The sequence below is a fragment of the Brachyistius frenatus genome, unplaced genomic scaffold, assembly GCF_029030835.1.
Source record: "Brachyistius frenatus isolate BFR_SWC_R1_liver_20210118 unplaced genomic scaffold, ASM2903083v1 Contig_9, whole genome shotgun sequence".
Classification (NCBI taxonomy): Eukaryota; Metazoa; Chordata; class Actinopteri; family Embiotocidae; genus Brachyistius; species Brachyistius frenatus.
Window position 1 is genome coordinate 7,024,721 of NW_027210608.1, and position 13,407 is coordinate 7,038,127.

General features: G+C 39.6%; 1 protein-coding gene across 1 annotated transcript; it reads left to right on the forward strand.

Moving 5' to 3' along the window:
* Positions 1-263: 263 nt before the first annotated feature.
* alpk3b (alpha-kinase 3b) lies at positions 264-12,650 on the forward strand. Its single transcript, XM_069690534.1, has 14 exons — positions 264-666; positions 897-1,122; positions 2,645-2,766; positions 2,983-3,100; positions 3,405-4,620; positions 6,092-8,180; positions 8,814-8,961; positions 9,130-9,257; positions 9,361-9,396; positions 9,497-9,771; positions 9,966-10,054; positions 10,170-10,387; positions 11,469-11,517; positions 11,641-12,650. The coding sequence occupies exons 2-14, from the start codon at positions 995-997 to the stop codon at positions 11,954-11,956; spliced, it is 4,932 nt and encodes a 1,643-aa protein (XP_069546635.1). The 5' UTR covers positions 264-666; positions 897-994; the 3' UTR covers positions 11,957-12,650.
* The last annotated feature ends 757 nt before the right edge of the window (positions 12,651-13,407 follow it).

The window sequence follows — 13,407 nt, forward strand, 5'->3', positions numbered from 1 at the left end:
ATATAATAAACAGATACTTTAAACTTTTTTTAAACGAAAGAAACCTGAAGAACGATAGAATAAATGTGCCATGTCTGCTGTTTGTGTTTTCTTTTAGATTTGGCCTACTCTGTCAACAAGCCCCTAATGCCCACTTTTATGATTGGAAAGTTAGTAATCTTGTGTGACTGGATGACTGAAAGAACGTGCTGCTCATATTAAAGGACTTAAACCGATAGACGTCATCCTCCTGATTGACAGGCTCATATGATTCTTTATTACATTCTGAGAAGCTTCCTCTCTTCTCTGAGTGCTTACAATCCACTGGTGACAGAAAAGAAAAAAGACCACATGGGCCTCTCTTTTAAATCCTCTCCTCCTATTTGGGGAACTGACAAATCTGGGTGACCTTGTGTTTGACATGGGATAATTGGAATTTTATTTTCCAAAAGGATTGTTCTTGTTTCTCTACAGAACTTTTGCTACATGGCTTTTTTTGTTGTTTTTGTTCTGGCATATTGTTTTTCTTTACTAAGGCAAGTTTTGGAAAGTGTGATGTGCTCTTGTGCCTATTTGCAGGCTAACTATAAATAGTCCAGGAGGGTACGCATGCTCATGTTTGATTGGAAATTGCAGTGCCTTAAGTCAGTGCTGTGGGGTATCTGTCGAAGGAGGGAATGAAACTTGGTGAGTTAACTGAAAAATAGTTAAAAGAGTGTTATCTATGTAAATACTGAATAGAACAGCATGTCGAAGTACAGTACATGTTAACAGAGAATCTCTTGTGCTGATGTTTGTACTTTTAATGACAAACTATGAAAAAAACTAAATTAAGAATTTATTTTTATGTTACAGGTTTATTTGGATTACTATTCAGTTTACCAGTTTTCATCTTTTGCCTCTTTGTTCTCTTTTAGCTTAATCTCCCAGGAGAGCCCGAAAGTAAGTGACAACAAAACTTTTTTTTCCTTTGGAGAACTTTTACTTTTTCTTGAATTTCTTCACCTGGTGGAAAATGGGTTCACGGAGGACAACAACACACTCCTCTATTGGGAATGGAAGGTCGAGCAATGGGAACGATGTCAGCAGGAGCAGCCGGCCTGGTGGCTGCAGTTATCTCTCTAACGTGAGGCCAGAAAACAGGTACAGTTTCCAGATTAACTCAGGATTATGCCATACTTGTTGAAAACACCTCTGTAGGGACGCATTTGATCTATAATCAATAATTTAAGGTTTTCTTAAAGTGGATAAGGCTTGTTTCTTTGTTTGTTGCCATGGTCACCATAAAGTGCTAATATAGAGCAGAATCCCAACTATGCTCCACGAGGCCTCATTTCATATCAAGCATCCACATTAGCTCATGCTTGCACAGATTTGATCATGGGACAAGGAGTGTTGTCCTCCAGGTCAACCTCCTAATGACACTGTGCATCATGTGATAAGAATAGAAGGATTCTTCTCGCACAATATCAGGCATGTGTTTCTTCAAAGCAGAGTAGTCTCTGGACATATACTCTCCAAATGTCTACAGTGTATTAATACAAATGCAAAACAAGGATTATCATTCAATAGATAATTTTCTAGTAGTGGAAATGGAAATAGTTTAATGTATTATTAATAACAATTTCCATCAGCCATTTTTGGGGGAAGAAAATCCTGTAAAACTAACAACTTCCCTCTGAAGTTACGCTTTATCTAATTACTATTAATTATTAGTATTTTTGTAGCATATTTTCTGAAAACGAGCCTTGAATGCCATTAACACACACAGCAGTATAAAGTGCATCGACTAAATGCATTCATTATGTTTTTAATTTACAAGTGTGACTGTCTTTAGCATTAACGTCTTGTTTCGTTTGCTTAATTGGAAGTAATATTCAGCGAAGTGTAACAGTATCCTTTGACTATGCTCTGACCCAATACTGAAATGGATGTCAACACCAGATATGGATCAACAACACGCACTGTATACACACATACGCACTACGATAATGATCATCTGATACGCATGCAAGCCATTATTGTTTTACATTAAGCTGCATGTGTGTGATGTTTCTCCCATATTTCCACATGCTACAACGGTTCAATATTCTTGAAGCTATTTAGTTTTTTATTGCTGTAATTAATGTCATGTGGACCAATGAAAACTCTCAAAGGAAGAAAAGCTATTTGTACTCAACTGCACTATTTGTACTATTTTTTTTTTTTTTTTTTTTTTTTTGATAAGAGAAAAAAGTGTTCTTCCGGTTAGACTCAAAACTTTTTTCCACATAATTTTTTAGGAAACTGGGAGTGAAGTCACATTAAATCTGTGCTTTTCTGTGGTTGATATAGAAATGATGTATGTTTTAATCAAACATTATCTCTGAGCTGTATTAGTTTCTGACAGGAACACAGTAGAGAATGTCAGCTAGAGTTAATGGGTACTGGGTCTCAGGAGCAAAAAAACATTTTGCACTTTTTATTTAATTTGTTATGTCCATCCCATGTGATAGAATTTTTTTTTAACTGATTAAAAAGTTAAAAACAAAAAAAGGTAAATATTTTTTTCCTTTGAGTCTGAAAACTGATCTACAAAAAACAATAATCCAGTCTGTAGAGAATAATAACAAAAACCATATAGACGCAGCTGATTTTTGTGACTGACCTGACCTTTCTTGCACAGGAGCACGCTCTGCAGTGTGATGGCACAACTAACTGAAGAGACGCAGCCGTCCTTTGAGACTACCCTAAAGTCAAAAGCTGTGTCCGAAAATTGCAACGTGAAATTCTCCTGTGTGGTTGAAGGTAAATGCTGCTTCCTCTACAAACACTTAGCAAGACTTTACTCCAGACATTTGTGACAGGACTAAAATACAAAACAAGAAGTATCGTGCTTTTGCTGTCACATTTTAAGAGATGTAAAAAAAAACAGTAATGCTAAAACAGTAAACCGTTCTCAACATAGCAGTTATACTATATTGCCCAAATGTCTTGTTTTATTATTTTTATTTCCTTTACCAGGATACCCTTCCCCTCAGGTCACATGGTATAAGGATGACATGCAGTTGGACAGATACTGTGGACTGCCTAAATATGAAATATTCCGCAATGGACAAAGTCATTCCCTGCACATTTACAAGTAGGTATATTTAGAGACACTGTTATGAAATCAGACTGTATGTGTTGTACCAAGATACTATTAAGATTAACAAGCCTCTACAAACTCTTTGAAGAAATGTGATTTATCAAAACCTGCACAATTGTACTGCAAATGTCTCAGTGTATTCTTTCAATCTTTCTGCTATGAATAGTACAAAATAAAGACAATGCCTTGACATTGTTCCCCAAAATAATCTCTCTGATAAGAGATTAGCTAACTGAACAGTTTTTTCTTGCGTTTTTGCCAATAACAATGACTTGATATGATTTAAATGTATTCACAGTTGCACTGTGGAAGATGCAGCTATATACCAGGCATCCGCCATCAACACTAAAGGCATTGTGTCCTGCTCTGGGGTTCTGGAGGTGGGAGAAATGAATGAGTTCAAAATCCACCAGCGCTACTTTGCCAAGATCAAACAGAAGGCAGAGAACAGACACAGGGAAGCAGAAGGCAAAGAAAACCAGGAGCCGCTGCGAACCATCAGTCCGGACCGCACACAGAGGAAACGCCGCTCTACAATGGAGACCTTTCTCAGCACGCCAAGCTCCACGGAGGATGAGGGCAGCGAGGACAACCATCACGCTGTGGCTCTGGAGAAGGAGGCCAGGTTACAGGAGCCCACTGTGGAGGAAGCTGAGGAAAAGCCAGCCCCTGTCACTAATAGAGCAGTGTCTGCTATCACCAGTGGGCAGGCCATCAATGACAATGGCAGTAAGAGCGGTACATACACATATGACTCCACTCAGAAGATTTTCACTGCACACCAACCAAAAACACCCTCTGTCAAGAAGAAGATTAAAATTTCCAGCAGTGCAAAAGTTGCAAAAGCCGACACTCTGGGAGACAGGGTGATTGGAGAAAGAAGGGCAAAAGAAGAGAGTTCACCCTCTGTAGCTCCGGCCTGCACAGAGGAAATGCAGTCTACAGGGAGTTCAGAGGAGGTTATGGAAGTAGAGAACTTTGTTAAGTCATCAGTTGCAGACACACACTCAAGAAGGATGATAGGAGAACATCAGAAATCAGAGGAAGCAGTGCTTGCTGAAAGGCCGTCAAAAGATGAGAAAGACCAGCACACTGCCTCACTACCACCTGCTGCTCATACTTTTACAAGTCGTACTGTGTCTGGAAATGAGGGTAAAAAAGCTGCAAAACATGAGAAGCAAGCTGGAAGCAAAGATTCAGCAGAAACTTTGGGAATTCCTTGCGTTATTTCAACACCACCACGGTCAAGTGTTGCACCAACACTCCAACCCATATCAAAGGAGGGCATTCATACATCAAAACACGTTACAGCCATGGATGTTGACGTGAAGTCAAAGTCTTCCTCTGATGAATCTTTAGCACACAGACACAGTAAGTCAGTGGATACACTGTGTGACAGCAGGACTGTTTTGCATCAACATCCATGTGAACCGGGTGGAGAGCAGCTGTCTGAGAAGGAAACGAGCTCTTGCCAAAAAAAGGCGTCTGTGTCCCGGCCAGACCCGCCGAGTGAGGTGAGCAACCCTTTTCGCATGAGCTCATGAGTGCTTTGTGCTGCCAACACAGCACAAGCATCCTGGAGTTATTTATAGCTTTTACAAGTATGCTGTGCTGGTAGACAAGAATGAACTGACGCACATGTTGACAGTTGCAGCAGGTATGATGGATAATGTAAGTTTGAAGGTCTGAAAGTAGGCCTTTGTAGCATCTTTTAGGACTGAAAACTAGAATTCTATCCTACGTTAAAATAAGGGTTTGAATTTTTTTTTAAATATACTTTTGGTTTCTTGCTAAGAGTTATATGAGAAGATTAAAACACTCATGTCTGTTCATTAAATATAAAGCTACAGTTAGCTTAGATAAGCACAAAGACTGGAAACAGGTAGAAACAGCTCGCTGGGCTCTGTCAAAAGGTAATGATAGATAAGTGTATAAAAAATTATAAGACATTCTCAGCTTGTTTTTTAATAGGAGGGCAGCAGAGTTGCTATGGATGGTCATTTGATAACATCGTCAAGTGTCACTCATTTTGCTACTAGATGACTGTCAGTCTCTCTACACTGCTTTATGTAATAGCCTCATCGGCATGGCTGGATACTGACAGCAGTGAGAGATGAGACAAAACACAGCATGCACCACTTTAAATAATTTGCATTCCTTTCCGGCCACCCTTACATGTAAAATAGCAACCTCCCTTGTGAATAGACCTCCCCATGTCAGACTTAGAAGGAGAGGAGGGGAAGTAAGGAGAAACTAGCCGAAATGGGATGTGGCATGTGTTTTGACCGTATAATATATTATTTTAAAAGCTTAATATTTTAAAGTCAACTCTGAGGTTTCTTTTTGAGGCACGATATAAGCCAAAAGAATGGACCTTGGACTATAATATGGGTTATCTAATCTATGATGCAATGACGTGACACAGGGAGACTAATTTAAAAAGGGACTGAGCTCAAAACAGACTTTATGGGGCTGTGACACTCATCAAACATGCTTGTATGGTGCAGGAATCTCGTGTTCCTCCCTTATGTTTTACTATATGATTTTTTTTTACTAATGAGCAATAGGACTCAAAGAATACTTGCTGGACAATGTGTTAGTTGTATTTTCTAACAGGTTTTAGTCAATGTGCTGCAGTTGGATTTGAAAGGACTGACATGATATATTTGAGTAGATTTCCCTTTAATCTATTAGCAGGAATACAAATATTAATGTGGCAAGAATTCAATCTTTTGCAGCTTTTGCATCTTTTCAAATGAATGTGTCTTACGTTGGCAATAGAGTAGGTTAAAGTACTAACAATACCTGTTTTCTAGTTCTTAAAAGTATTTTTGCTCTAAGGTCTTCCCATTCCTTTCTCTGTTTGTTGCTGGTTACGCTGTTGCTGTTTTTAAAAATGCATGTGTTTATCCATGTGCAGCATAGTTAGGGATAAGGGAATAAGTGTTTACAGCATGGCAACCTTTGCTTGTATTATGTCCCAAGGTTACACAGGCCCATACGAAGATGAACAGGGATGATGCACCTGTCGGCCCTGAGCTACCACCAGACCGGTGCACGTTCGGCTCTCAACTGCCACAAAAGACTCAGATAGAGAGGAAGACCCTGACGGATGACATCAAGACCTCTTCTTTGTGCAGTGGTCCTCAAGCAGCCATTGACAACATGACACAGATCACATGGGATCATTCGAGGGACTCAAATGAAAGCCATACGGTCCTTTTAACACACCTGCAGGGCTTTCCACTCGACAGCCCTGCTGGTGGTGACAACACCCCGAGGTGTAACGTTTCACCCACCGCCCTGCAAAGCCAAGTTGATACAGCTATAAAAACTGTTGAAGGGACAGAAGTACAAGATGATGAGAAGGTAAAGGGTAATACAGTTGATAAGGTATTAGTTCAGATTGACAGTGTGGCCCCAAATGAGAAGATAGTTGAGATGGAGACTGAAACTGCTACTCAACATATGACTGAGAAAATTGGCACGAGGAATAAAGACAGTAGTGTAATCATTGTGGATGCATTTTATAAAAGAAACGAGAAGAGTGAACCCAAATCTAAAGTGGTGGAGAAACCTTGTTCAGACTTAAATAATCTGATGTCAGATAAAGTTGATACTGCTCTCCCACTCCTATCAAAAACTCCAGAAAACACAAACTCTTTGGAGCAAGTCATCGACTTCCTGGAAATTCCAAAACCTGCGACGAAAGTGATATCTATCGCCGAACTCTTGAGGTCACAGATAAAGGCTCTTCATTCCACACTAGCAAATCCAGTGTCCATCCTACCGACCCATGCTAGTTTATTACCAGATCCGACTTCAACAGCGACAAGTAAGGAGTTAAGCGCTGATGACCGAAAAGGTAATCTGGAAGTGAAAAGGTCAAGGCCTAAGAGGGAAACCAAGATGAGCATTGATGATACTGCACCAACAAGCATAAAGGCAACACTTATGGAGGTTTATCAACAACTAAATAAAACTGATCAGGACCGGACTCAAAATACAACTTCCCCACATGTTCAGGCTTTGCAAGAACCTCTTGTGGTCCCTCCTATTTCTGTCATTGACACTGACACTTCTGTAGACATAACAGGACATGCCAAAAAATGTAATGGAAGTGTCATGGACATTGGCCAAGAAACTAAAGCATCAACTCTGGTTCTACCAAATGATTATTCCGTTGTTGGTTGCCTTTCTGGGAGTAAAATTGTCAAACACAATTTTACTTCTTTGACTGCTAAGGACAAACTGACCAATCCAGTCCAATCCATTTCAAACCAATCTGGGACTGTCGATCAGGAATCTGGGTCTCCAATCACAGTGACAGATATGCAGGCCAGTGTTCAAAAGCAAAATGTAAATTTCTTGGAGCATGCTAAAGAAGAACCTGTTGAAGGCAAAGACCTGGGATTAATTCCAGAAATTCAACTAACAGGTGAAATTAAAGGGAGGATTACAGAAATGAGTTTGTCAACACATGCTGATCAGGGCAAAATGGAGGAACACAATACAAACAGAGTGTTGCAGAGTGTGCAAAAGTTTCCCACTGAAAGTGAATTTAGCTCTGGCACACTAAGGAATAATCCTCAGTTTATCCAGCCAGAGAGCTCTATGGCTGACGAATGTATGAAGTCTGACTCCATAAACAATCCAAGTCCTGAGCCTAGTCCATTGTTGAAGAAAAGAAACTGTGTTTCTCCCATCCCTTCTGCTACTCCACAAGAGCTGGCCTCTGGGGCACGCCGCAAAATCCTAATAACCAAGGCCAAACTGGAGGAGGCTACAGAGGCCACATCACCTGTTGATAACCAGACTCAGAAAAAGGAGGTACCTACGCAGAACAGTGAGCTTTCCACGAGTCCTGTGACCCCTTCTGTGTCTCCAAGCCTGTCTCGACGCTCACCTCTTCTTTGGCCTGCTGGTGAGCAAACCTCTCGAGTAGAAAGGCGTTCTCCACTCTTGAGCAGAAGGAAGATTGCATCAGAAAGTCAAACACCAAACCAGCTGCCCACTGAGGAGATCCATGCTGAGGGGAAATCTGCAGAAAAGGACAAGTACAACCCGTTCAAAGGTAAAACAAAATATATATATCTTAAAATGTTGCTTGAAGACAAAAAATGACAACTATGTGACAAATAAAATGTTTTCCTACTTTGGCTCCACCCTTGTGGTGATATTAAAAAAAAAAGACCATGGCAGCAATGCATACTGCTGAAGTTTTCTGAGAGACAGTTTCTTATTGCAAAACTTGGTCTGTAAAGAAAGACACAATACTTTTTAATCTTTGTAAAGGCAACAGTGTGGAGTTTACAGCAGGGCGTCTTAAAGTAAAACAGCACTCCAGAGGGCAAAAATATTTACAGAAGATCAGTTTTAGGAACTCGTGTTCTGGGGTGAGATAATGAAAGTGTGCTGATAGCTCAGATGTTTAGCTGTCCTGCCTGTACTAGCAGCTGGACACAAATCCATCCTAAGGGCTGTGTTTAGATTCTTACGAACTCATTACAGATGAAAAATGAAATTTGCTATTTGACACGTGCCCCTTCATTCAGGCATGTCATTAAAAAGTTCTTTTTTTTTCAAAGCAAACCCTGCTATGTAGGTTATATAGAGCAAACATATCAAACTGGATATAGTAAGGTTACTTTGCAGAATATAAAAAAGGGGGGACCTTCACCATGTTGTCTATGTTGGATCTCTGCAGCTCCTCAGGTTATCCGTAAAATCAGGGCTGAAACGTTTGCAGATGCCACAGGACACTTGAAGCTGTGGTGCCAGTTCTTCAATGTTCTCAGTGACTCCACGATAAAATGGTACAAAAATGAAGAGGAGATTGCTCAGGTTAAAAGAAAGTAAGTTAACAGAGGAACTTACTTGTAGTATGTTTGTCTACATTATGACACTTAATGGAATATCTGTACAGATAATATATAATAATAATATATATATATATATATAATGTTAAAATCAAAAGGTATTCTTATACATTCTGTATTATTATTTTTTTATTTGTGTCTCAGTGCAGGGGATGAAACTCAGGTAAATCTTGCCATAGTTCAGGCATCATGCAAAGACTCTGGTGTTTACGGATGCTCAATCACAAATGAATATGGGACAGACTCAACAGACATCCTACTCAGTGCAGATTGTATGTACTTTTTATTTTTTATTAAAGAAACATACAAGTTTTTCCTTATGTTACTGTGCCTCCGCATGATTTTTTTTCTGTCTTCTCTCTCCCTGTTTTGCAGTCTTGGCTGGCATGTCACGACGTGAGGACCTTGGTGGTAAGATGAGGTTTTACATGTTTAGAGCACAGATATATTTTTTTTCCTGTGCTTTTCTGACGGCCCTTTTATATATATATATATATTTCTGTGTATGCAGTTGGAGAAGAAATCGAAATGACTCCCCTAATATTCAACAAGGGTGTGGCTGATTCTGGCGTTTGGGGCAACAAATTCTTTGGCCGTATAATGATGAAGGAGTCTCATATTGGAGATGGCTGTTCTCATAAAGTCTGGAGGGCAAAAGTCATTTATGGTCTGGAGCCTGTGTTTGAATCTGGTAACACATGTATCATTAAAGTGCACAGCCCTATCGCCTATGGAGGCAAAGAGGAAAGATGTCTTACAGACAAGAATCTGGATATTGTGAAGCAGGTATGTAAATTATTATTTTTATTTAGCCTCCTTTCATTTGAATGTCACTCAGTAAATTCCGGTATTAAAGTGAATCAGGTGTCATTCCTGCCACCTCTGTAGGATTACTGTGGCACTAATCAAAAGATTGAATAAATAAATTGGTGTTGGTTGAGCTAATCTTTACTGGCTATTCTCCAATCTTCTGCACACAGGAGTGTAAAATTCAGAACCTGGCTCGGGAATACTGCAAAATCTTCTCTGCAGAGGCAAGAGTGAAAGAAAACTTTGGGTCCTTTCTTGAGTGAGTATAATCAGTCTACTCTAAATAAAAAGCTACCATCCTTTGTTATCTACAGAACAGCGAGCATTAAGCATCTCTAAAAGTCATTTATATTTTGATCATGTTTGTTCTACAGGGTGATTCCAGTCTTTTTAATGTACCGACCAGCAAACACTGTCCCCTACGCCACTGTGGAGACTGATCTGACAGGAGAGTATGAGAAATACTCTGTCCTAGATCACACAGGCAGAATAGACACAAGGACTGGCTCTGAGGTGGGGCAGAAGTGCTGTGCCCTGCAGCACTGGATCTTTCAATGGACCAATGGCAACCTGCTACTCACTCGGCTAGAAGGTAGGCTGACACTTGAATTAAACACAGCAGGATTAAATCTAGACAAGTGTCTCGATGCAGGTATTTCCGTCAGTGCACTTACTTACGTGTGTGAATTTTAACATTGTAGTGTTGCGTTTGAAAACTTACTAGAAATGAATGCATCACCCACCAAAATATCTGCCTGCTTCATTCGGTCATTTCACTTAAAATGAAGTGTTTTTGTGTCTCCTGTTTCACACACACACACACACACACACACACACACACACACACACACACACACACACACACACACACACACACACACACACACACACACACACACACACACACACACACACACACACACACACACACAAAAGAGTTATATCCAAACAATAGCACAGTGGTATGTACTGACAAATAAACACTGACTGTTGGTGCAGCTGCTGTTTCCTCAGCCACCAGTTTCAGCAGTTTGAAAATAGATTGTTGGTCCATCCTCTTCTGCAACATAATTAACATGGCGACCGAAATGTGGCCACTTACTTAAATTTTTGGCCGTTATGAGCACACCATGCAGATAGCAACTTATAGTGCACAGCATGTTACACTCAAAAATAAATAAACCAAAATTAAATATTTCAAAAATACAAAAAAACTTGTGCAGTCCAAATAGCAAGTGCAAGTCTGTAAGCACATGAATTGACACAGTCCAGACTAGACACAATTCACCAGAGGCCAACTTATGTCCTGGTTCATCCCACAACAGAACCTTCACATTTACCAAGCCAAGTATATAGACGTGTCAGTGAGCATATAAAGCTCAAAATTGGTTGATGGATTACCAACATTACTATAACTCATAAGGTAAAACACTGCTTGCAATAATTACAAGTGTGAGAGCAGCAAATTTGACCTGATCTACTTTAAATTTGACCTTTGCAACATGTTTATCTAAATGTTAAAGATTTTTTATTTTTATGTATGTTGTGTATTGAGAAAATTTTGGATTTGAAAAAATGTATTTTTGGGACGATTCACAGTGCACGTCTTTCAAATCTGTATATATTACCTGAACAACAGAATATTAAAGTAATTGCGTGATGTTATTTTGCAGGTGTTGACACAAAGATCACCAATGTTGGAATTTCAGTCAAATCAACCGGGTTCGTGTATTTGTACTGTTGTTTCTGTAAATTATAGAGTGAAAACCTAATTTTACAGGCAACTTGCATTTATACTGATCATGACACTAACATTTCGTTTTGCTGTGTTATGTGTCACTGCAGGCATCAAGGTTTAACTGTTGAAGGGAATCCAAAAGTTTTTGAGCACTTTGTCTCTCAACACAAGTGTAACTACTTCTGTGGTCTGCTTGGCCTGAGGTCACTAAAGATCATGGACTCTTTAATGACCCCAACAAAGCCAAAGGGCTCCAGGAGCCCTTTACTTCAGCGGAAGATGGCTGCTGGCTCCTCCAGCCCTCAGACTGGCAGGAGAGCTGCTGGTAGCCCAAGGATGCCCAGGAAGGCCGAGCAAGACGGCAGCAACACCTCCACGAAACAAAAAACTGCTGATGCTCCCAAAGTGGTCAAGATGGCGTAGAATGAATATCTTTTAATGAGACTTAAGTGATCACATAGAAAGTCCAAGAGGAGCTAGAGGAAAGATAAAAGCCTATAAGTATAAAACCCTACAGACATGAGGAAAGAGCTTTATTAATAGAAAGACTTTACTATCAAATTTCCACCATTCCTTCCCATGATGCCACTTATCGTGGACTGATACCCTCACATGCTGTGGTGAATCTCTATTCTAGCCTGCCTTCATGTTCAAATAGGGCTAAAGCTGTTGTGTAATAAGCGGTAGAGTCTTTCCTGGATTTGTATTCTATCAGTCGAGTACCAGTCACAGATCTCAGGTCAGTGTATCTGAATGTGAGACATTTTGGGCTGAAGTGGCATTATATGTTGTCTCCTGTATGTTTAATATTCATATTCTTTTGTAGTTACCTTTGTCGCTTCAAAGAAAAATATAACCTGGATATGCTGTAAGCCTTATGGTCATATGGTATGTTTTTAAGGCCGGCAGTAATCCAACAGTTTTCTTTCAGGAATGATTCAAGCTGAATGTAGCTTCACATGACACTGTTGTACAGTGGCTGATGGTGCTGTGCTTTTGTATTTTGACCTGACATGTTTACTTACTACTGTTACTATTCTCCTTTGCACTGCATTTTTAGAAACTGCACCTTTGAATGCAATTGGCTGTACAATAAAATATATGATTACACCTTGTATGAGACACTGTCAAAGTGCATGACATGTGCTTTTTAAATTCTGAATGTCAGTCTTAATAGAAATTTGCATATGATGGAGTGGGCTGAGTAATGAAAGCCGTCTCACTCAGTCTATCTGACATCATTGCAATCATTATCATATATCATCTGGAAAGATAAGTAAGACTGTTTTATCTCGTTGACTCCTCTTATCTGAGAGGACTGTGTCACATTTCTGTCATCACAGGCAGCCGTTATTTACAACATGGCAGCAGTTGCCAGGTTTCCATATTTGGGCTGACTCTTTAGACAAATTTAAAACTTCAAAACATTTAATCTTTAGCTTTATATTTTCTACATTCACATTCTACGTCACACTATCTGTCACACCTGAGTGAAGCATAAATGTGCAACACAGTGAGCTTGGAATGACAAACGTCACATAAAAACTGATTGGATAAACTGCAAGACGAAAGGCAAAAATACAAAAGATGTGCAAATATGTTAGGAAGGAAAAGTCTATACTAAGATAGCAGCTAATGATAATGGATGTTTTTTTTTCAGTGTTATGAAACTATAAAATGTGATCTTCTCTCGCTTTATTGTGGCCAGTGTAAAAAAAAAAAAAAAAGAAAGTTCAATTGACCCATTGCATGTTTAACAACAATACCACTGAGGGGCAAATCAGAGTCCTTCAGTGATATTAGAGAATGAAGTGTTGCACACAACCAGTGTGTGTCAACAGACTGAAAGGCTAACTTCATCATGATAATTATAT